The sequence below is a fragment of the Panthera leo genome, chromosome A3 (assembly GCF_018350215.1).
Source record: "Panthera leo isolate Ple1 chromosome A3, P.leo_Ple1_pat1.1, whole genome shotgun sequence".
Lineage (NCBI taxonomy): Eukaryota > Metazoa > Chordata > Mammalia > Carnivora > Felidae > Panthera > Panthera leo.
In genome coordinates, this window is record NC_056681.1 from 5632981 (window position 1) to 5658026 (window position 25046).

Consider the following 25046-nt stretch of genomic DNA (forward strand, 5'->3'; position numbering starts at 1 on the left):
GGTCTCCCTCCAGGGAAACCAGTTAACTGCAGTCTAACCTGCTGGGGTATCATCAGAGCCTAACAGACCTGGCGGAAGGGAAACCCCCAACTCCAGCCCCAAGAGCCATCCTGTCCCACCTGAGGTGGAGAATAAAACTGAGAAACACTTGTGAGGGTCACAGCCCAGAGGCATGGCTCCCTGAAATACTGAGACCCTGTCACAGGCTACAGACACCTGCCTCACCCCCACACTACTGAAGCGCAATTTAAGGCAGTTCCTTCCACCCGGGACATCACGTCCAGATATCAGGAAAATGTTACAAGGCATACCGAAAGGCAAAAACCACAATTTGGAGAGACAGAACAGCAAAACCAGGCACGGCAGGGATGTTAGCATCACCAGACCAGGAATTGAAAACAACCCTGATTAACATGCTGAGGGTGATGACAGAAAAAGTAGACAGTTTGCAAGAACAGACGAACAACGTGAGCAGAGATGGAAATCCCACGAAAGAACCAAGAAGAAATGCTCTAAGGGAAATGAAAAGCGCTCTGATGAATGAAATCGAGGAAAATCTGAATAAAGGGAGAAGTAGTCCATGTTCATGGATAAGAAAACAATAATGTCAAGATGTCATTTCTTCACAACTTGATCTATAGATTCAATGCAATTCCTATCCGGATCTCAGCACATTATTTTATCAGTAATGACGACGATTTTAGAGCTGAGGTGGAGAGGCAGAAAACCCAGAACAGCCAACATGATATTGAAGCTAGAGAACGAAGTTGAAGGACTCTGCCCGCCTTCAAGACTCGCTATAAAGCTAGAGTAATGGGGCACCTGGGTGGCTCAGTCGGTTGAGCATCCAACTTCGGCTCAGGTCATGATCTCGTGGTTCGTGAGTTCGAGCCCCGCATCGGGCTCTGTACTGACAGCTCCGAGCTTGGAGCCTGCTTTGCATTCTGTGTCTCCCTCTCTCTGCCCCTTCCCTGCTCATGCTCTGTCTCTATCTCTCAAAGATGAACAACGTTAAAAAAATAAAAAATAATAATAATAAAGCTAGAGTAATCACAGCAGAGTGTGTTAGTGAAAGAACAGACACATGGATGGAGCAGAGAGCCCAGACAGACCCCGTGAACACAGTCTGCCGATCTCTGACAAAGGAGCAAAGGTGATGCGATGTAGAAAATACCACCTTTTCAGCCAACGTACTAGAGGAACTTGAATCCACATGGAAAAAAGAAAAAAACCTAGACCGAAACCTTATGCCTTTCACAAAAATTAATTCAAAATGGTTACAGACCAGGGCGCCAGGGCGGCTCAGTCAGTTAAGCATGATTCTTGGCTTCAGCTCAAGTCATGATCTCACGGTTTGTGAGTTCGAGCCCTGTGTCGTGCTCTGTACCATCACCATGGAGCCCGCTTGGGAATCTGTCTCTCCTCCACCTCAAAATAAATAAACATTTAAAAAAATGGGTCACAGACCTAAATGTAAAATGCAAGACTATAAAACTCCTGAGGGTAACATAAGAGAAAATCTAGATGACCCTGGATGTGGTAGCGACTTTTCACAGACAATACCAAAGGCACCCTCCATGACAGAAATCATGGATGATCTGGCCTTCACTAAAATGAACAATTTCTGGGGCACCTGGGTGGCTCAGTCGGTTGGGCGTCCGAGTTCACCTTGGGTCATGATCTTGTGGTTTGTGAGTTCGAGCCCCGCGTCGGGCTCTGTGCTGACAGCTCGGAACCTGGAGCCTACTTCGGATTCTGTGTCTCCTCCTCTCTCTGCTCCACTCATGCTCTGTCTCTCTCTGTCTCTCAGTAATAAAAAAAGTTAAAAAAATTAAAAATAAAATAAACTGAACAATTTCTGATTGGAGAAGACACGCCACAGACAGGGAGAAGATATATGCCAAAGTCACCTCTGATGAAGGACTGTCGTCCAGAATACACAAAGAGCTCTTAAAACTTAAAATCCTAAGGAAACAGACACCCCGGTTAACAAATGGGCCGAGGACGTTGTTACATACAGACCCCTCACCCGAGAAGACGCACCGGTGGCAGATAAGCCCGTGAAAACATGCTCTGCGTCGTACGTCATCAGGGAAATGTAGTTAGAACGAGACCCCACCACGTACCTATCAAAATGGCCCAAATCAGGAACCCTGACGACCCCAGATGTCGGCGAGGATGTGAACACCACAAGCTCTCATTCGTTGCTGGTGGGAATGCGACGTGGCACGGCCTCTTGGGAAGAGTTTGATGGTTTCTTACAAAACCAAACGTAGTCTTACCATACGGTCCAGCACTCACACTCCTGTTCACCCGAAGGAGTAGAAAACGTAAATCCACGCAAAAACCCACACATGGGTGTTCGTAGCAGCCTTATTCCTAACTGGCAAAAGTCGGAAGCAGCCAAGACACCTTCCGGTAGGTGATGGATACGTGGACTGTGGTCCATCCAGACGATGGAGTGTTATCCAGGGCTGAGAAGAAATGAGCCATCAAGCCATGCAGCCATGAAGACAGGGAGGAACCTTAAGCGCGTATCACTAAGTGAACGAAGCCAATCTGGAAAGGGTATGCGCTATGATTCCAATGATGCGACGTTCTGGAAAAAGCACAACTGTGGAGACCGTAAAAAGATCGTGGTTTCCAGGGGTTGGGGAGCAGGGATGAACAGATGGAGCACGGAGGGTTTTTTAGGGCAGTGAAACCAACCTGTGTGATACCAGAACAGTAGGTACTTGCCATTGTACGCTTGTCCAAATGCACAGAATGAACAACACCAAGAAGGAACCCTCGTGTAAACCGTGGACTTTGGGCGATTATGACGTGTCCAAGGAAGTTCATCGGTTGTAACAAATGTACCCCCGGTTCTGGTGGGGGTGCTGATAATGGGGGGGAGGCTGTGCCGGTGGGGGCAGGGGTATAAGGGAAATCTCTGACCTCCCTCCCAGACGCGCCATGAACCTAAATCTGCTTTAAAATACGAAGTCTTTAAAAGTAAATAAGTGCCTCTCGGGATATTTGAATCCAATTTAATTTCTAGAAAGTAAATCACTCGCAAACTTCCATTCTTTAACACGCAACAGTCAAGTGTATCTCCGTGCCTGAATGCCATAGGGCAAGGCCCCCTGCCTCCCCAGTAAAGGACCCGTGCCCTGGATTCCGAATGCTGGCTCCCTCCTCTCTTGAGAAACATTCCTCTGACCCATGTCTGTCCTATCGCTCTGCCCTCTGAGTCGCAACTGATCTAAATGTCATATCGGTCTACTTAAAATCTTAGCCCATTTACTGTTTAAAGGCTAGACGTGTTTTTGCTTATTAATCCAAAACCGACGCCCGGAGTCGTTAGCCAGGAGCCTCGTGAATTTGGAGGAAGATGGTGTGTGTGTGTACCTATATGTGTGTGCACGTGTATGTGTGTGCTTGGCTGGGGAAGGGGCCATTGTTGTCGTCATAGTCTCGAATCTGTGGCCCCCGAAGGCTTAGTTTGTGCACAGTCATCATATAAACCCAGGGACTGGACAGCGTTCTTCTGTATGGAGCCGGGAGTAATATTTTCAGCTTCGCAGACCATTTTCTGGCCCAACTGCTCAAGTCTGTTGGAGCCCCCAAAACAGCTATAGACAGACGATTCATGAATGAATAGACACGGCAGTCTTCCAGAAAACTTGCTTTACAAAATCCAGTTGGCCAGCTGGATTGAACCCTTGGGTCATTGTTTTCCCACCTGCAATGGAACCAGTTTAAATGACCTGTAACATCCCCCTTCTCCTTACACGTGAATCCTTCCCCTTCTGCCCATAAACCAGCACGGTCCAGTAGGGCACCCACTGAAGCTGCAGTGGAAATTAGGGGGGAGGTTTTATATAATCAGCAAATTGAATGGCACATCAGCAGTCTCTTACTTTAGCATATGAACTTTGCAAATGAAAAATTTCTAGCTTATTTAAACCATCCTGAGTGTTCGCATGTAAGAATACATTGGTGAATAGTCTTGACCGAGAAATCTCTGACTTCCCTTTTAGTTCTGAGTGTTATATACACATTCAGTTACCCCTTGTGGGGGCAAGTGACCATGTGACTCTGTCGGTTAAGTGTTCGACTCTCGATTTCGGCTCAGGTCGTGACCTCACAGTTTGTGAGATCGAACCCCAAGTCAGGCTGTGTGCTCAGAGCACACATTGGGATTCTCTCTCTCTCTCTCTCTCTCTCTGCTCCTCCCCTACTTGGGCACTCCCTCCTCTTTCAAAATAAACAAACATTAAAAAAATAACCCCATGCATGGTAGATCAGGAGAGGAGCTGGCAGGCCAGTAAAATATACATGGAATGTTACATATTTTCTGAAAATTGACAATCTATTGAATTTCTGGCTCCACATCAAACCTCACTTTGGACAGGGGACACATTCTAGAAGAACAGATTTTGTCTTCTCATTGGCCTCTATGATAAAAAAAAATTTGGCTAGACCTAAACACAACAGAGGGGTCCCCTTTTATTTTATTTAAAAAAAATTTTTTTAATGCTTATTTATTTTTGAGAGAGAGATAGAGCGTGAGCAGGGGAGGGGCAGAGAGAGAGGGAGACACAGACTCCGAAGCGGGCTCCAGGCTCCGAGCTGTCAGCCCAGAGCCCGACGCGGGGCTCGAACTCAGGAACTGTGAGATCCTGACCTGAGACGAAGTCGGACGCTCAACTGACTGAGCCGCCCAGGGGCCCCTAAAAGCCACCTTTTATTGTGCAAGAATATACCAGGTACATGTTGCCCCATTTTCCCGTACCCGGGTCTCTAACCGTGGAATTTGAAATGACATTCCGTCGGTGATGCTGACTCCCATGTGCTCTGTGTCGTCTCGCCGACAGAATAATATGCAGAGACATTCCGCGAAGTGTGATGCAGGCCAGGGAAAGCCGGCCGCCTCGGGCAAAGTGAGAAGAGTGAAGAGGAGAAAGCTGGCCGTCCCGAAAGAGGCAGGAAAGGAAGACGGTAACTCATTTTAAACAAACTGGGTTTTAATTTGAGAATGATCTCCTTGTTATCGCTTCCCAGGTGCTGAGTGGTCCCGTGCAGGGGATTCACCCAGAAGCCCTAAGTGCCTGTCCCCGAAGGGTCCTGGGCCCAGCCCTGTTGCCGCTCCCTGCCACCTCGGGCAGGTGTTGAACTTCAGTTTGCCCCCTCTGGGTCATTGGCAAAGTGGAAGCGATTACTCGTGCAGGTGCAGAGAGCCCCAGGAGGCGTCCACGGCTCTCATCACCGGGGTTCCTGGCAGATAGTCTAGCGAAGCTGAAGGCCGTCCTCCTCTGGAAGCCCGTGGCCTGTCACCTCTGCCTGGCGGAACTTCTGGGGCGCCATGTGGGTGTCCTGGGGCTGCTACAGCAAATGGCCACGCGCTGAGTGTCTCAGAGCATCACAGGCTCACTGTCTCCTAGCTCTGGGGCCCAGAAGTCCCAACTCAAGGTGTGGGAAAAGGTTGTCTTCCTCCTGAAGGTTCTGGAGCGATGCCCTCCTGCCTCTCCCAGCTTCTGGTGGCTCCCGGGGTCTCTTGGCCCATGGCCACATCCCTCCAGTCTCTGCCTGTGTCTTTGCACGGCTTTCCTCCCTCTTCTGTCTCTCGTCGTCTTTCTAAGGACACTTGTCACCGGATGTAGAGCCTGTCTGAAAGCCAGGATGATCTGTTCTTGAGACCCTTAACTTCATCGTATCTTCAAAGACATAAGGTTACATTCACAGCTTTCAGGGGTTAGGATGTGGACGTATCTCTTTGGGGGGTCACTCTGGGCATCACGGTCTTTATCGTCTGGCCTCCGGGAGCCGACGTGGGTTCCCAGGTTAGAGCAAAATGGGCCTGAGTCCAGCCTGCCCTCTAAGATGTTCTGCTCCACGAGGGGACAGACCTAGCTCTCTGTGCAGGCGTTCCGTTTACGTCCTCTATTCCTTTCATGAGGATCCTAGAACTGGAGAGATCCTAGACTGAGACCACACGACCTTCCCGCAAAAACAAACGGAAAATGTTTGCGTGGCCTCCTTCTTCTAAAATCCCCTATATTTTGATCCCAGCCCCAATCCTCGAGCAGCGAATGTTCCCGCGGATGGCAGTCAGCCCTTTCCCTACCTCAGAGTCACCTGGTACAATAAGGGAATGGCCCGGCCGAATTTGAATTTCGGGTAAACGGTGAATACGTGTTTAGCGTGAGTATATCCCATGCGCTGTTTGAGATATACTTGTACTAAACAGTTACGCATCGTGCTTGGAACGTGGACAGCCGGGCTGGAGTTCTCCTGACCTGGGCTCTACAGCCTGCTCAGGCCTTCCTCAGTGTTCCTGAGTCTTCCTAACGGGGGCCGGAGCTCCAGCCCTCCTCCACCAGCCCCCGGCTTCTCCAGCAGCAGGGGCAGGTCAGCCCGCGGTGCTTGGGGGGTGACCCAGAAGGGAAGTGACGGTCACAGCATGGATATAAAACTGACGGTGTCATGAATACCACCTTCCGTGGTTTCCCCGAGGAGCGCCACCGCCCCTCCTGTCCCAGGTGTGAGGCCCCACGGTGACCCTGTCCCCGCTCCCGACTCCACACTTCCCCTCCCTCTCCTGCTGGAGAAGCTCCTCCTGCCTGCCTGCCAGCCTGGAACACACGCGAGAGGCCTAAGGAGAAACGAACCCCCGCACGACGCCCACCCCTCCTGGTCCACAGAACTCCCATCACGTTCACCACGGACTCGCCCCCGCCCCTCCTGGGTCCCTCCATCTGGCTCTGGCCCCAGCACGCCACTGGGGTCACCAGGGGCTCCCTGTGACCACGTCCCGCTGGCCTCTCCCTGCTGCAGCCATAGGGCCACCGACTGGTCCCCCTCTTGACCCTCTCCCCTCTTGCTTGCTCAACAGGCATCCATCCTTCTGGAATTTTCTCTGGCTTCTCCAGCCACCTCGCCTTCTCCTCTTCTCCTCCCCACGGTTTTTCTCGCCTTCGGTCCACCTCCGTATCACGTCCGCACCTGCATACATGACTCTCACCCTCTCCCGTGGCAGGTCACTCACTGGTGGTCTGGGACTGCAGCCCCCACGTAGCCTCCGGAGGCTGGGAGCGAATGTCCCGCTGCCTCGTGAGCGTCTCCCCTCTGCTGTCTCAAACCCAGTTCGTCTAAAACTGAAGTCTTGACACCCCACCGCTGCCCCCACCCCCACCCTCAGCCTTGTTCTCTCCTGCAGCCCTGATCCACGCTAGTGTTGGAAGCCAGGGCACGCAGGCAGCCGCCTCCCCCGCTGCCGTGGACCGGGTCCACCTGTCTCCCCAGGTCCGGGACCCCGTCTCAGCACCTGTCCCCCGGCCTCGCTGCCCACCACCTGAACCCCTTCTCTGTGCACCAGCGCTCTGAAGACAGGGCCTTGGGTGTGGGCAGCCGCTCCCCACCCTCCCAGGCTGCCAGCCATACAGGTCCCCCCACTCCAGCCAGGCCAGACTCACCCTCTCCTTTGCCCAGCATTCCTGGTAACTTGTCCACGGACCCCCAAGATCTCAGCTCTGACCCTTGACCAGGTCGCCCCGCCTCACATACACCCCGGGCCCGGGTCTCTGCCTTGCACACCCCCACCTGGTGCTCAGTGTCACATTTATCTGCTTCTTTAGTGCCCACTCCCACCCGCACTGAGCTCCCCTCCAAGGCGGGCCTGGCATGAGCAGGGTTCATTCATTCCCACTTACGATCGAAAAATGAGCACAGCCCTTTACTGGACAAGACAAGTAGGTGAAACCCAGCTCAGATCTTCCAACCACCGTATAGAGATGCAGAGGCCAGGCTGCTGGGATCCTTGCTCCCACTGGGACAGACCCTAAAGCGTCCATACACATGTATGACTTCCCGGTTAATTAGGCACCCACTGGCTCCCGCTTCATACCTAAATGCAGTATTTTCTTTTCATTATCTAGTAAACCAAGTCCTTAAAAAACCTTTGACCAAATTTCATCCGAATAAGCCTTCCCTAGAAGATCAAATGATTGGGGACGGACTAAAGGTTTTTGAAAATGTCGCCCGTGGTCCGTGACCCGTTTGCAGTGGGGCAGAGTTAGAGCGTCACAGCCTCCGTGCTGGCCACAGACCCCCGTGGTTGGGTGACTGCCCCTGCCAGCGCTGACCCCGAGCCTCCTGGACACTGGCCGGGAAATAAACGAAGAGTGAAGTCACAGGGGTGAAAAGCAGGTCCACATCTCTGCCCCCTCCCGCTGGGGCTCGGGCTGGTGTTTGAACAGGAACACCAGTTGGAGCAGGTCACCTGGGCACCAGGGGCACCTGGGAATGCTGCCTGCCTGGCACGCTCACCTTCCAGAAGGACGGAAACAGGAAGGCCCTCCCGGGTTTACTTTGACGCGTGGCGCGTATGAAAACATTTTTCGTACTTTTTTTAATGTTTATTTTTGAGAGAGAGAAAGAGAGAAAGAGAGCACGAGCAGGGGGAGGGGCAGAGAGAGAGGGAGACCCAGAATCCGAAGCAGGTTCCAGGCTCCGAGCCGTCAGCACAGAGCCCGACGCGGGGCTCGAACTCACGAGCCGTGAGATCAGGACCTGAGCCAAAGTCGGAGGCTTAACCGACGGAGCCCCCCAGGCGCCCCTCATATTGTGGATGGTCAGCTGTTGGACCCCCAGCAAAGCGTGAATTGAAACAAGTAACCCAGCTGAATGTTAGCAAAAACTACGACTTTGTTTGCACATCAAAGGTTTCACACCTGTATTATCCAGATAACGGTCTGGCGTCTACTCCGCTGGGCCGGTGGGTCAGCTGTCGGCCACCTGGCTCTTCAGGGTAGGTCTTTGCAAGTGGCAGTTCCTTTGTGTTTGTAAGAACTCCGTCTTCTTGCTCTCCCCACACTCCCCACCCCACCCCCAAAAAAACCACAAGCAAACACATCTTCAAATGACCTTGAACCGACAGGAGGTAAAGCTTCGGTAGGCGTGGGCTCTTTGCTGCTCCGTGGGTGTTCTTGGGAAGTAATTTGGGAAATAGGGAGAGGGATGAAAATCCTCGGATTTACAGCGATTTCTATTTTTAAGCGCCCAGGGTTGGGCTGGCTATAAGCCGCGGGAGGGTGGGCGGGCTGGTTGTGGATCTGGGCGCGGCTCACAGGGTGCACCCAGCCGACTCTGCCCGAGTTCCCTGGCAGTAAGGACGAGTGCCCTGAGAGCTGCTGGCTGTCTTCCTTTCGGTGGTGTCGTTCCACGGGCACTGAGGCGAGACAGGTGAGGGGCTCAGCCACCATCTGGGTCTGTAGGATCTGCCCTCAACCTACAGCAGTGGCTGTCAGCGGGGCCTCTTCTGCTTCCCAGCAGACGTATGGCAGTGCCCGGAAACGTGTCCGGTTGTCCCAAGTGAGGAGGAGCGTTCTTCTGGCCTCCAGAGGGTAGAGGCCAGGTGTGCCCCCAAACACCACAACGCACAGGACAGGCCCCCAGTGGAGAATTGGTCCAGCCCTAAAAGCATAGAGGGCTGAGGTTCAGAAACCCCTGACTTCACGCCCATAGGTCCCATCAGATTACGTGTTCTGTCTTATAAATGGAAAGAATCATTTTCTAAAACGTTTGCTGCTATGTTACAAATCAAAGGACTGTTTCCAAAATGTAGATGCACTGATTTTTTGGACTTTATTTTAAATTTGCCAAAACTCTGCCTCCCCCCCCCCCCCCCAGCCCCAAAAGACGCCACTAAGGAGGTCTCTGCTGTGAGCGTGAAGCAGTACCCGGGAGAGACGGTTCCAGTCTGTTACGGAGGCGTCGCGGTCGGAAACAAGGGCCTGGACGAAGACAGGAGCTGTGAAATGATCCTCCAAATGATGGACAAGTGACAGAGCTTCCCAGTTCGCGTTCGGAGCAGTCCGTTCTCCGACAAGTTCGAATTTTGCGGCACGTTCTTTGAAACAAGCTCATGACGATGGACGGTCTCGGTTTTTCCCAAGTGTGAGGTTAGTGCCCAGAATTATTTGCCTGTTTTTTTGGACTGGATATTTAAACACAAAAAGCACTGCAAGTGTTTTATAAAAGGCCCAAATCTTGAATTGGAGGATAAAACCTCAAACCGATGAATTCATTCGCTTGATCCTGCCGAGGTGGCCTGCAATGAAGGGGCCGTGATTTGGGGCTGTAATAGTTACTGTATTTGCAGCACTTAGACTATTTCGTGCTTCAGCAAACAGCCAAAGCTGGGTACTTTCACCATTACATTTCTTTTTTTTAAGTTTTAATTAATTTTTGAGAGAGAGAGAGAGAGAGAGGGAGACACAGAATCCAAAGCTACAGAGCTCGAACCCACGAACCGTAAGATCATGACCTGGGCTGAAGTCGGACGCTTAACTGACTGAGCCACCCAGGCTCCCCTCACCGTTATAGTCCTAACATGAGTTTTTAAACCTAAACAACTCGTTTGATATCGTTTTTTAAAATACAAATGAATTTTCCATAAAATTCAAAGGCACCATAATACCTTCAATTCGTTCTCAATTCCACAAGAGAGATCTTAATGTTTTAAAAATAACCGAGTGGAAAATGGCAACCTCTGGATTAGAGAGTGATGCCTAATTATTTTAGTTTGGTGACCGAGCAAGGTGCAGTTTTAGAGCTTGTATTCTTCCTAAATTATGTTTTTTGGCGGGTGTGAAATTTTCCCTTTGGACATTCACTGTCACTGCCCAGCATGTCAGTTCGTCTCTCTTTTGACGAACAGTTTCGCTGAAACTACTTCGTTTATACTTTTTAAGTAATTAGCAGAGAGAGAAGAAAACGTGATGAAATGTGTACCTGTAAAGAATTTATACTCTGTGAGGCCCCGTGACGGGCGGGGGAGCGTTTCTCTTTCGCCAGTTGATGAGGCTTTTCCCAACGCCAAGCATTAAGCGAAATGCCTCGTTAGTACCTAAAAGTAACTAATACCCACCTTCAGAGTGATATATTTTTCATACTTTTCTTCTTAGCTCAGCAGCTGCTTTTGCTCTGAACTTCCCCCCTTAGTTTAACATCATTGATACGGGTCCCAAATTCCAGTGTCTTGGCTTGATTGAGATAGAATGGACAGATAAAATTGGGAGATACTAAAAATGTACATCATGATGATTTGATACATGGGTACGTTGTGGAAGCAACGCCTCCCATCGGTGACCTGAATCCAAATTCTTAAGATGCTGGTCTGCTCTCCGAAGCCCAGAGCCCGGTATCCCGGGAACGTGGAAGCACTTTCCGGCGGGAAGGGCATTCTTTTCATGGCAGCACAATAGTTGAGTTCGCATAGTAAGACTTGAACCCTATGGTCTCTTGCATGCCGTCATTGTGACTATTTGACCTCTTGTAACACTTCCTTCCTCTCTGTTGTTTCAAGATGTTTTGCATAACTCAATAAAATGAAATGACTCAAGATGGCTCTCTTTGTTTTACGTGAATGGCGGTTCTTAAAAACGTGGATGTGGAGAAGCCGGAACCTTGGGCGCTGTTTGGTGGGAACGTAAACTGGTGCAGCCACTATGGAAAATAGCGTGGAGGTTCCTCGACAAATGAAAAATAGAATTCGCAGGGGCCCCCCGGGGGGCTCGGTCGGTTGAGCGTCCGGCTCTTGGTTTTGGCTCAGGTCACGATCTCACGGGTCCACGGGATCAAGCCCCGTCTCAGGCTCTGCGCTAAGAGCATGGAGGCTGCTCGGGATTCTCTCTCTCCCCGCCTCTCTCTCTGCCCTTCCCATGCACGCTCTCTCTCTCAAAATAAGTGGTGAAAAAATGGTTACGAGAGTGAATTCTTATTGTCTGTATTTTACTACAATTAAGTTTTTTGTTCTTTAAGAAGAACACAAGAAACGTGCTTGAAAGTACAAGACCGGTACGTAGCTAAACCCCACCAACGACTCTTCAGCCGTCCTTTGTAGGTAATTTGCAGGATATCGCATGCATCACACCTCTCTCAGGATAAAAATAAATAAACACTAAAAAAAATAGAATCACCTTATGAGCCAGTACCTTGGTTATATACCCGCAAAGAATTGAAAGCAGGGTCTCAAAGAGATACTTGTATGCCCACGTTCGCAGCGCCGTCATTCACGATAGCCCAAAGGTGGAAACAAGCTAAATGTCCATCAGTGGATGAATGGATCAATAAAATGTGCTCCATCCATACGGTGGAATATCATTCTGCCTTAAAAAGGAAGGAAATTCTAACACAGGCTACAACACGGACGAACCTCGAAGCTACTATGCTCGGTGAGGTCAGCCAGGCACGAGCAAATACCCTTGTGTGTGGGACTGAGAGTCGCCCAGTTCATAGAGACAGAAAGCGGAACCAGGGGTTGGGGGTAGGGAATGGGGAGTTAGTGTTTAGTGGGATAGGGTTTCACTTTTGCAAGACGATAATCAGAGCTCTGGAGGTTGGTTGCACCACAGCGTGAACGTTCTCACACTACTGAGCTGTACCCTTAAAAATGGTGTGCAGGAGGGTTTGGTGTTGATCTGGCTGCATTTCAAGGATGAGAGACGCAAAAAAACTTCCATGCTGTCCCGCCTTCTTGGCCCACTCTGTACACTTAGGGTGCCTGGGCGGCTCAGTCGGTTAAGCATCCGACTCTTGATTTCGGCTCAGGTCTTGATCTCCCGGTTTGTGGGTTCGAGCCCCGCGTCGGGCTCTGCGCTGCCGGTGTGGAGCCTGCTTGGGATTCTCTCTCTCTCCCTGCCCCCCACCCCGCCCCTCCCACGCGTGCCCTCTCTCTCAAAATAAATAAATAAATGCTTCTAAAAAACGGTTAAGAGAGTAAATGTCTTCTTATGTATTTTACTACAATTAAATGTTTTTGCTTTAAAAAGAGCACAAGAGGGGCGCCTGGGTGGCTCAGTCAGTTAAGCGGCCGACTTCGGCTCAGGTCACAATCTCGCGGTCCGTGAGTTCGAGCCCGGCATCGGGCTCTGTGCTGACAGCTCAGAGCCTGGAGCCTGTTTCAGATTCTGTGTCTCCCTCTCTCTGACCCTCCCCCGTTCATGCTCTGTCTCTCTCTGTCTCAAAAATAAATAAACGTTAAAAAAATAAAAATAAAAATAAATAATAAAAAAATAAAAAGAGCACAAGAGGGGCACCTGGGTGGCTCAGTCGGTTGGACGACCAACCTCGGCTCAGGTCAGGATCTCACAGTCCGTGAGTTCAAGCCCCACATCGGGTTCTTGCTGACAGCTCAGAGCCTGGAGTCGGCTTCGGATTCTGTGTGTCCCTCTCTCTCTGCCCCTCCCCCACTCACACTCTGTCTCTCTCTCAAATATAAAAAAAACGAAAAAAAAAGCATTAAAAACATTTTTGTAAAAAAGTTAAAAAAAAAAAAAAAGGAACACAAGAAACATGTTTGAAAGTACAAGACCAGTATTATCTAAGCCCCAACAACAACTCTTCAGCCGTCTTTTGTAGGTAATTTGCAGTATGTTGCATGCATCACACGTGGATGAGATATTACGTGGAATTAAATTCAGATGCTCGGCTTTGGTTCAGTTATGTGCCCAGACTCCCACCAAGACACCCGGATAAAAGGAGAAACTCATGAGCTCCTCAAGTGCATGATTGGGTCTCTGTGACGGGAGCAAGGACAATAGTCCCCACAAGAGGGCAGGCATGGCTTTCTTTTCCAGCATCGGGACAGGCTCCTTGAGCTGCCGGAGACTGATTAGACTCTCCAGGTACAACAAAGTCCTGGAGATTAGTTTGCTGGGTTTTGTACTGCACCGAAGAATGAAGAAAAAGTGCTCTGCCTTCAAGAGAAGCAGGAGGATTCTTGCACTTGACGTTGCTAAGAGAGGGGCCTTTGCAAAACCTTCGTGTGAGGACACTTTCCTCGGCTCTGCATTTTCGAATGCTTTTAAAATGGTTTTGGGGGCACCTGGGTGGCTCAGTGGGTTAAGCCTCCGACTTCGGCTCAGGTCACGATCTCACAGTCCGTGGGTTCGAGCCCCACATCGGGCTCTGTGCTGACAGCTCGGAGCCTGGAGCCTGCTTCGTATCCTCTGTCTCCCTCTCTCTCTTTCTGCCCCTCCCCCACTTGTGCGTGCATGCGCGCTCTCTCTCTCTCTCTTAATAAGTAAATAAACTTTAAAAAATAAAAATAAAATAAAATGGTTGTGAGATCCAGCAGGAAACCACCCTGGAATGTACACCACTTGCACAATTTAACGTCTCCGTTTGCGGGGAAGGGTGTTTAGGTTGCAACATTGACAACAGCTCTACGGTATGAAGGATGCTTTTTCAACAAACCGAAGGCCTGACAGATGCCTCTATTGTTCGAGGTCGGTCACTGAAAGAGTTGGGGAGGGAGGGGTCAGTCCTGATGAAATAGAAGCAGTTTGTGTTATAAAGTTCCTACCTTTTGAAAATGGCGAGAAATTCTTTTCCAGATGTTCTTTCCGCTAGAAACACTGACACATTTCGATAACCACTGAGAACCTCACTGAGCAGCCCCTGCGAATGTATTCTTCAGGACAAATCCATCCTTGAGGGGCCGGGCTATTAAACACGTCCAGTGAAAGCATTAGGACCCTAGGCTGAAATCCTCGGCTGTTTCCACATTTCCCTATCTTTTGATGGCTGTTGATTTTTAATTGAGTGTATCAAACAAAACAGAGATTTTTTTTTTAATTTTTTTTTAATGTTTATTTTTGACAGAGCATGAGTGGGGGAAGGGCAGAGAGAGAGAGGGAGACACAGAATCCGAAACAGGCTCCAGGCTCCGAGCTGTCAGCGCAGAGGCCCACACGGGGCTCAAACCCATGAACCGTGAGATCGTGACCTGAGCCGAAGTCGGATGCTTAACAGACGGAGCCACCCAGGGGCCCCACTGAAAAAATAATTTTTAAAGAGATTCTAGGATTCTTCTATTAGATAAAAACAGCCATTTTGTCCGTTAAATAATTTGTCGTAAGCAGGGAAAAAAGTTTCATTACACCGGCACGCCCAGGTTTGCTGCTGGGAGAGGAGGTTTTAAATACAGCTGCCCCCAGGAGTTCAAAGATTGATTTTAAATGAAATCCGGGAACGCACATGCGTGTTCTGTCCCAGCCACGGAGCCTCATGAGACCAGCTTACAGTTCGGATACCAGCTCCTTTAAAAAGCTAGCACGTGGGGGGCATCTGGGTGGCTCAGTCTATTAAGTATCTGACTTCGGCTCAGATCATCATCTCACGGTTTGTGAGTTCAAGCCTCGTGTTTTGGATCCTCTGTCCCCCTCCCCTGCTGGTTCTTGCATTTCCTCAAAATAAGTAAACTTAAGAAAACAAAAAAAGCTAGTATTTGAAAGCAGGACGCTTTTGGAGGCGGTGGAGAAAACTAGACTTCACTGGTAGACGTGTCCCCCTGAGCAGGGAGACCCAGGATGAACGCTGGCGACCGCAGGGTCAGCCCCCCGTGACTTCCCCCCGAAGTGGCCGCGACGGCTGACCTCGCTCTTTGTTGACTTTGCGAGCCTGGATTTGAGAACGTGATCCCAAGAAATGTCGATATCCAACACCCTGTGGATGAACGAAGCCGAGTTGTATCGGAATACCGAGCGTCCAGTCCCTCAGAAGCGCCAACTCTGAACGCAAGTAAGTTTTTAAGGAACCGAGAAGGGCCAGATTACGCACAAGTTGCCAGGTTGCCATCTGGTGCGTCGGCTGGAGGAGGCGGGGGTGGGGGGCAGAGGTCTGCAGGGAGAGGAAGGAGGTGCAGGGCACGCTGCTGGGCAGCACAGAGAGGGAGACCCAGTCGGCGACAGGAGCCAGCGGGCGGCACCTCCACATGTGTGTGCCTACAGGGGCTCCCCGTCCTCTGGGGGTGCTTCCTGCTCCCGCGGCAGCCTGTGCTGGGCGCCCAGGTCGGCACTTGGATATGTACTTGTCGCCGTGCCGCCCACCTGCTCACTCCATCTGCCTTGGCCAGCGGGGAGTCCTCCTGAAGTGTGGCTCTGCGTTTGTCTTGCCCCACAATACACCTGACCTCCATCTGATCCCGTCACCTGGGCAGGGGGGCAGTTCCGGCTCCTTCGAGGCCCTCAACAGCAGTGGCTCAGAAATCTCTGGGCATTGGGATCACCTAGGGAGCTTGTGAAAAATACAGACTCCTGGACCGGAGCCCTGCAGGCCCACGGAGTTGGAATCTTGGGGAACAGCACCCGAGAATCAGCATTTTCTATAGCCAGTTTGGGGCCCTGGAGGGGGGGCGGGGGACCTGTCCTCCAGGCCGGGGTTCTTCCCTGTTTCCACAGATGTTGGAAAAACTGAAGATGCTTTCGGTAGCCAGGCCCCGAGCGTCTCATTCTGGGTGGTTCTGCCCCCAAAGAGGGGGCTCGGCCTCTCTCTGGTGGCCTACCAACTGGTTTTCGTTCCAGAAGGAATGCAAGAAGGCAGAGCTCGGGAAGTGACACGTGGCCCGTGCTGTGGAATTTGCTGGGCTTCCTCCGTGGTTTGGCCCTGAGATCACGCGCTCAGGTGACCTGGCAGCAAATGTGACAACAGTTTGGCAGTGACAAAGCATAACCCGTGGGCGGGGGAGGGGGACGGCCACAAGATTCGGGATCTGTCGCCGGCACAGGCTTTGCTCTTCTAGGCTGACGGGACCCACGTCATGCAAAGCACGAACGAGTCTAATTGACCCCTGGAAAGCGCGTTCGTCTGACCCGGCCAGGTTTTTGTCCCATGTCGGAGCGATGTGCCGCTTTGAGTAATGCAGACCCGTTTCAGAATAAGATCAGCTGTCTCTTCTTAAATTTTTTTTAACGTTTTATTTATTTTTAAGATAGAGAGAGACAGAGCATGAGTGGGGGAGGGGCAGAGAGAGAGGGAGACACAGAATCGGAAGCAGGCTCCAGGCTCCGAGCCATCAGCACAGAGCCCGACGCAGGGCTCAAACCCACAAATCGCAAGATCGTGACCCGACCTGAAGTCAGATGCTCAACCGACTGAGCCACCCAGGCGCCCCTTTAATGTTTATTTTTGAGAGAGAGACAGAGCATGAACAGGGAGGGGCAGAGAGAGAGGGAGACACAGAATCCGAAGCAGGCTCCAGGCTCCGAGCCGTCAGCACAGAGCCCGACGCAGGGCTCAAACCCAGGAATCGCAAGATCGTGACCCGACCTGAAGTCAGATGCTCAACCGACTGAGCCACCCGGGCGCCCCAAACAGTTGTCTCTTCTTAAAAACTATTCCTACCTTTCGTTTCAACGGGTAGGAGGATCTCAGCATGGATGGATGGATGTCTCCTGATACTTGTTCATTATTTTTGCAACTGTCTGTTTAAAAAAACAAAAAATCCACGAAGAGTCAGAAACTAGTCATGGGAAGGTGGGGACTCCAAACGTGGCCAAATGGAACCTAATTTACTAATCACGTGTTTTATCTAAGCGAAATGGATACCACAATTCTTCTTCGTGCTATTTTCCAAGAACACTTTTCTTTTTCGTTTTCTTGCATGTTTTTTATTTTGTTTGAGGTGCAGCGCACATATGATATAATCCCCCTTTGTGTACGATTCTATGTGAAATGAATGGTCATGTAACCATCACCACGGCCAAGATTCAGAGCATGGCCCATCTCTCCCCAAATTCCACCTGGCTTTGTAGCCAGCCACTCCCCCATGCCCTGCCCCGAGCAAAACCACGGCTTTCTTTAGGTCCCTGGAGTTGTCATTCCCAACGTGTCACAGAGATGGAACTAAACGCTGTGTATTTGGGCCCAGCTTCTTGTATTCAACAGTCTGACTCTGAGATTCAACCCTGCTGTTGTGTGGGTCACTTCGTCCTTTTATGTGAGTCGTGTACCACTGTACGACCCTCTGCGATTTGCGTTTCCATTCACCAGCTCAAGGACACGTGAGTCGTGTCCAGTAGGGGAAGATTATGAACGAAGCCATTAAGAACATTTGTGCACAAACATATGCTTTCATTTCTCTGGCGGTGAGAATTCTGAGTCATAAGGTAGATGTACGTCTAACTTTATAAGCAATTGCCATGGGGCTGCCTGGGTGGCTCGGTCAGTTGAGCATCCGACTTCCGGTCAGGTCATGATCTCGCAGTCTGTGAGTTCGAGCCCCGCGTCGGGCTCGCTGCTGTCAGCACAGAGCCTGCTTCAGATTTTGTGTCCCCCCTCTCTCTGCCCTTTTATCTCTCTCAAAAATTAATAAATACTAAAAAAAAAAAAAAAAAAGTGCCAGCAACTGCCAAACTGTTTCCCAAAGTGGGTGTACCACCCGGTCCCCCCACCAGCCGGAAATGAGCACTCCAGGAATCAGTATTCCAGTGGCCCCACATCCTCACCAGGTTCTGCGAGGGTTTGTTCCGTTTTGTGTATAGCCATCTTACTTGGTAGGTAGTGACACCTCATGGCGGGCTTGATTTGCATCTCACTAATAACTTGTGATTTGGAAAATCCTCCCATAGACCCACTGTCATCTTCCTAGCTTCTTTAGCAAAATGTCTGGTCAGATCTTTTCATAATGTTCTACAACAGGAATGTTGGAGAGTTATTTATAGATTCTGGACACAAGTTCTCTATCAGACACATGTTTGGCAGATCTTTTCTCACAGTTGGTGTCTTGCCTTTTCATTCTCTTAACAGTTTTCCCCAAAGAGCAGATTTTTTTTTTTAATTCTGATGAAATCTAACTTATTTTGTTTTTGATGAATCCTTCTGTTAGTGTCCTGTATTTGGTGTAACTCAAGGTCACGGGATGTTTTCCTAGGTTTGCCTTTAGAGGTTTTGTGATTTTCTGCTTTGCGTTTAAGTCTGCTGTCCATTTTAAGTCAGATTTTGTTTACGATGCAAGGTGCGGATTGAGCTTCGTTTTTTCGCTGTGGATGACTAGGTGTTCCGGGGCCATTTATTGAAAAAACTATGCTTTGTGTATTGAATCCCCCTTGCAGCTGTGCTGAAAGCAAATTGGCCACACATGTGGGGCTCTATTTCTGGACTCCATTCCGTTCCACCGGTCCAGCTTTTTGTCAGGACCAGGCTGCCTTGATTCCTATAACGTCGCGGTAATATCGAAACAGAAAACGTGAGTCCTCCGACACTGTTCTTTTCCGCCATTGTTTTGGTTATTTGAGATCTTTTGCCTTTCCCAATAGACTTTCAAATACACCTGTTAATCTGTACAGGAAAATGTTGCCGGGACGTAGATTTATAGATCCTTCTGGAAAGAATTTAGCATTTTAACAATATAGTCTTTCAGTCCACGAACACCGTTTATCTCTCCATGTAGTCAGGTCTTCTTTGATATCTCTCATCATTGTTTGTAGTTTTCAGCATATAGAATTTGCACAGATGTTGGATACATACCAGAGTTTTTCATGGTTTTTTTGGTTTGTTTTGTTTTTCGGTGCTATTGTAAATTGTAGTGTTTCTAAAACTTTGACTTCTTATTGTTCATTGTTAGCATAGTTGAGTTTTGTATATTGACCTTGTATCCTGCAACCTTGCTAAACTCACTTATGATACGTTCTGGTAGTCTGTAGATTCCTTTATGTTTTGTGTATAGACAGTCATGCCATCTGCAAATAGAGACAATTTTATTTTTCCCTCTCCAGTCTGTCTCTATTTTTATTTTCTTGCCATATTACACCATCTACGATCTCCAGTATGACACTGAATGGAAGTGGTAAGAATAGACACCTTTGCTTTGTTCCCAATTTAGGGGAAGGATATTGAGTGTTCTTGCCATTAAGTATGATGGTACCTATAAGTTTTTCGTAAATGCCCTTTATTGGATTGAGGCCATTTCTTTCTGTTACCAGTTTGCTGAGAGTTCATCATGAATGAATGTTGAATTTTGTCGAATGTTTTTTCTGTATCAATTAAGATGTTTATATGTTTTTTCTGTATCTGCTGATATGATGGACTACATTGGCTGAATTTCTCATGTTGAACCAGCCTTGCCTTCAGGATAAACCTTCCTTGGTTGTGATATATTATCCTTTTTTATATTTTGCCAGAGTTGATTTGAGAATGTTTTGTTGAGCTTTGTTTTTTCATTTAGGTTCATAAGCAATATTGGCCTATGGTTTTCTTTTCTTGTGATATCTTTTGTATTAGGATAATGCTAGCCTTATAAAATGACTTAGGAAATGTTCCCTCCTTTCCTGTTTTCCAAAAAAGTTTGTGTAGAATTAGGATTATTTCTTCCTTGAATGGTGGTATTTACCAGTGAAGGCACCTAGTCTGGTGTTTTCTTTATTAGAAAGTCTTAGGGGTGCCTGAGTGGCTCATTTGGTTAGCGTCTGACTTCGGCTCAGGTCATGATCTCACACTTCATGGGTTCAAGCCCTGCTTCGGGCTCTGTGCTGTCAGCTCGGAGCCTGGAGCCTGCTTTGGATTCTGTGTCTCCCTCTATCTCTGTCTCTTCCCTCCTTGTGCTCTGTCTGTCTCTCTCTCAAAAGTTAACATTAAAAAATTTAAAAAAAAAAGAAAGCTGTAACTGTGAATTCCATTTCTTTGATAACTATGAGATTATTCAGGTTATCTATTCTTTCTTTTCTTTTTTTTTCCCAGCCCATCCCCCCACCCATCACCCCTCTGGCAACCATCGGTTTGTTCTTTGTATTTAAGAGTCTTTTTTGTTTGTCTCTTTTTTTTTTTTTTGTCTCTTTCATTTGTTTGTTTCTTAAATTCCACATACAAGTGAAATCATATGGCGTGGTCGTCCGGCTAGGCGTTTATCAATTTTGTTGATCTTTTCAAATAACCAGTTTTTTCTTTCATTAATTTTCTTTGTCATTTTCTGGATTTTAATTTTGTTGACTTCTGCTCTTATCTTTATAATTGCATTCCTTCAGTTTACATTTGCCATTCTTTTTCCTGGTTTCCTCAGGTAGAAGCTTGGGTAACTCACTTGAGACCATTTTCATTTTCTAACGCTTGATGTTATAAAATTCCCTATCGGCACCAGTTTATTTGCATTTTATAAATCTTGAGATGTTGTATTTTTATTTTTAGTCAGCTCAAAATAATTTCTACTTTCCCTTGAGATTCCCACTTGGATCCCTGGGTTATTTAGAAGTATGTTTAACTTTCAAATATTTGGGAATTTCCCAGATACCTTTCTGTTGGTGATTTCCAGATTTATTACATTATGATCGGAGAATGGACTTTGTCTGATAGCTTTTCTCTGAAATTTGTCAGGGTTTGTTTTATTGTCCAGAGTAAGGTCTACCTTGGAGAATGTTCTGTGTGCCCTTGAGAAAAATGTGTATCCTGCCGTTGGGGGGAATGTTCCGAAATGTCAGGTCAAGTTGATAGTATCGTCCAGGTCTCTTATATCCTTACTGATTTTCTGTCTTTTTGTTCTTTCAACACCTTAGACAGGAGAGTGTTGAGGCCTTCGACTATAATTCTGGATTTGTCTATTTGTCCTTTGGGTTTGTTTTTTTTTTAATTTTCATTTTAAGCTTATTTATTTATTTTGAGAGAGACAGAGACAGCATGAGTAGGGGAGGGACAGAGAGAGAGAGAGAAAATCCCAAGCAGGCTCTGTGCTGTCAATGCAGAGCCCCATGCGGGGCTCGAACTCACAAAACCACAAGATCATGACCTGAGCCGAAACGCTTAACTGACTGAGCCACCCAGCTCCCCCTATCCTTCGGGTTTTTGCTGCATATGTTTTGAAGAGGCATGCCGGCCTCCACTTGGGTCTCCGTGTTATTAAGTGTTGTGCCCGTGCACTTGCTAAAATCGCCTCGTAAAGTTGCAAGGTGCTGAGAAATGAGGGCTGGAGACAGAGAGGCCTTGAACATAACGGCCGCCGGGAGGAACCGACCCTCCTTCACTGCTGGTGGCAGAGCATTTGGGGCCAGCCTCCCGTAGGGCCTTTCAGTCAGTGAGGTGGGGGAGGTCACTGCATAAAAAGAACTGATTCTAAACTGGGACTCAGGATCTGGAGCGGCCGCGCTCACGTCCTTACCCCACCCCAGGTGACCTCAGGCAGAGCCCTTGGCTTCTTGGACCCCCATTTCCTCCTCAACACGCATAAGCTGAATGCCTCTACTGGATGCTGGGAAAACCAAATGAGATAAAGTGTGGTTCTTGCCTTGAAGATGCTTATACCCTCTCCTTACTTTTTTTTTTTTTTAAGTCTATTTATTTATTTTGAGAGAGCGAGAGAGCACGAGTGGGGAAGGGGCAGAGAGAGAGAGGGAGAGAGAGAGAGAATCCCAAGCAGGCTCTGCACTTGCAGGGCCTCAGGTGGGGCTTGAACCCACAAACTGCGAGATCATGACCTGAGCTTAACGACGGAGCCACCCAGGTGCCCCGGTGTACTCTCTCCTTCCCTGAAGAACACACCAGCCCCCACCCTCCACCCTCCACCCCTGCGTGTGATATCCTGCCTCCTCTCTGCTGGTAAACCTTTAACAACCGCTTTGGGTGGGAGAACCCTATTGGCGGTGTTAGCCCAGATTCCATGGTGGAAATACCCACTCCGTGGCACGTTTCAAGCTACCAGGGTGACTCAGAAGAGACACCCAGGCGCGCACGGTCATCCGGCATTTCCGCTGTAGGGCGACAACAGACGTCGATAACCCCGAGGACATGGATAATAGGGAAGTGTCGCAAAAATAAGCAGGGAGTGACAAGTTCTGAGTATTTCATCACCTTGGGTTTGAATATAATTCATTTAATTATAAGCTTATATTATTGGATTTTAATCCTGGCCACATACACTAACCGATATGCAAAACTGATAATTCAGCCGTCAGCTGTGCGGGTTCAGAGGTGCACAGAGACCCGATCCCGACTCGGACAAGGCTCAGACAAGCTCCCCCAGCAGGGAACGAATTGGTTCGTGTCACAGGACGGTCCACAGTAACTCTTCAGCGAGGGGTCTGGGTTTTCCGTTTTCAACAACGTCTACAGTAATCTGGCTCCCTGCGGGGGGAGCGGCCAGCCTGGGAGAGCCTGGGGCCTGCAGGGCTCTGATTGGCCGGCCCTGGCCACGCCCCCTCCGGGGGGGCAGGGGCGGAGTTAGCAGCAGGGGACCAGAGCCCAGAGCAAGCGTCAGGAAACCTCGGAGTGACGGCGCGGCGCTGGGGTCCCCTGGTCAGCGAGGGTCTACCACGCACAGCCTGGGAGGCGCTTGGGTAACCGGAACTCCCTCAGAAGCATTTAGGTTGAGGCTTTGCAGTCTTGGGATGTTCTCAAACTTTCGGTGCTCAAGGGCTTCAGAGGCCACACGTGATCCGGGTTTGTTTGCACAAAGGAAACAGTAAATATAAGCGGTGGATCAGAACACAGTTATCGCCCCAGCCTCCAGCGCCACCCCCCCAACCCCCTTGCCCTCGTGGGCGCCCCGTCGGGGCTCTGCCTCCCAGACACACGGGCACGCGGGGGATTTTGTTGCGCTTTTGCGGAAGTAGACCCAGACCACACACGTGACCCTGCAGCTTGCTTTTTCTCACCGCTGGAGCTAAATCTTGGGGCTTCCCTCCCAGTCAGCAGAGAGAGCCGTGCAAACGCGAGGGGTGACTCTAGCCAAGACTGGCGGCTGGAGGCCTTTTCATTCATTGCTCCTACTGAAGACCTTTCGAGACTTCTAAATTTGGGCAGAGCGTCGGAGGCCGTGCAGGGTGCCTGCGTGCTAAAAATACCAGCCCCGGTCTGGGGTGGAGGCTGCCCCCGGGGTCCTCCACAGGCACCGTCAGCCCCCTCCTAAGTCCCTGGGACTCTCTGTGCCAACACCGGTGCCCCAGGCCACGCAGATGGCAGCGCGGCGCTGGTCCCCAGGTGACCAGGCTGGAATACCCAAACCGCGGCCAAACGGAGTCACTCCCCGCTGTGGCCTCGTGACCTCCTCGCTCGGTACGACCGCTGCAGGGTTTGGATCAGGTCTGGGTACCGCTTTGCTGATACTTTCAACTCATTTTTTGCTTGTTTATTTCCTGTTTCTTTCTTCTTTCTTTCTTCTTTCTTTCTTTCTTTCTTTCTTTCTTTCTTTCTTTCTTTCCTTTTGAGAGAGGAAGAGAGTCCGTGCAGGTGAGAGGAGAGGGGCAGAGGGGGTCGGGGAGAGAAAATCTCAAGCAGGCTCCGCACTGTCAGCGAGAAGGCCTATCCAGAGCTCAAACTCACAAGCTGTGAGACCATGACCGGAGCCGAAATCAAGAGTCAGATGCTTAACCAACTGAGCCACCGGGACGCCCCTCAACTCACTTTTAAAAATTAAATACTTGTTGAGATGAGCACTGGGTGTGGTATGTAAGCCAATTTGACAATAAATTATATTAAAAACAAATAAATAAATTAATTAATTAATATAATTTAATTAAAATTAAATACTTTTTTTAGTATTTTAGTATTCAAGCAGGGCTTGAACTAATGACCCTGAGATCAAGACCTGAGAGCTGAGATCAAGCTGAGCTCAGTCCCTGACTGAGCCACCCAGACACCCCAAATATGTTTATTTTTCAATAAAACTTCGCAACACTACAGTAAATGGAAAATTAGTATCACCCATCATACACAGTAATTATATAGAGATAGACATTATCGACCATGATAATAAATAATGTTGTTATTATTAACGTTTTTGAGCCTTTGCTCTGTGCCAGGAGCTGTTCTAGACTCCATGATATTAACTCACTCAGTGAGTTGCTGCGGTCCCCCAAGGGAGGCACCGTGTTGTCCCCTCCCTCTGTCATGAGTTAAGAGGCTCAGAGCGACGGCCCTGAAAATAGACACATCACCCTGGAAACCAAAGGCGAGGCCACCTCAGTCACCCTGGCGCCCATGGGCGGGGCACCTCAGCTATGCCGGACTTTGAATCTGATTTGCTTCTTGCCTAATTCACCCACCTACTCAACAAGTGTTCGCTGAGCACCTGCTGTGTGACCTTGCTGGGGAAAGAGAAGATTAGGACTCTGTCCCTGCCCTGGAAGAGCCTGCCTGCTCGTTGGGAAGGGTGTGTATGGACCAGCATGTGGTTGGGGCTTCAGAGCTGGGTGCTGGGAGGGGAGAGGGCATTCTCCAGCCTGGGCTGGGGGTGGAGGGGTGATGCTGGGTGAAGTTTCTAAACGGTTAAGGACGGTAGGAGACAGGTGATGTAAGGG

At 49.3% G+C, this 25046-nt stretch overlaps 1 protein-coding gene across 2 annotated transcripts in view; it reads left to right on the forward strand.

The window, feature by feature from the left end:
- The window catches only part of CTCFL (CCCTC-binding factor like), a 30026-nt gene extending 19768 nt beyond the window's left edge, over nt 1-10258 (forward strand). For both annotated transcript variants that reach the window (XM_042930586.1, XM_042930587.1), the window contains exons 10-11: nt 4860-4983; nt 9673-10258. In XM_042930586.1, the coding sequence (XP_042786520.1) occupies nt 4860-4983; nt 9673-9827 (279 nt within the window). In that variant the 3' untranslated portion in view covers nt 9828-10258. The remainder of the gene's footprint in view (nt 1-4859; nt 4984-9672) is intronic.
- The last annotated feature ends 14788 nt before the right edge of the window (nt 10259-25046 follow it).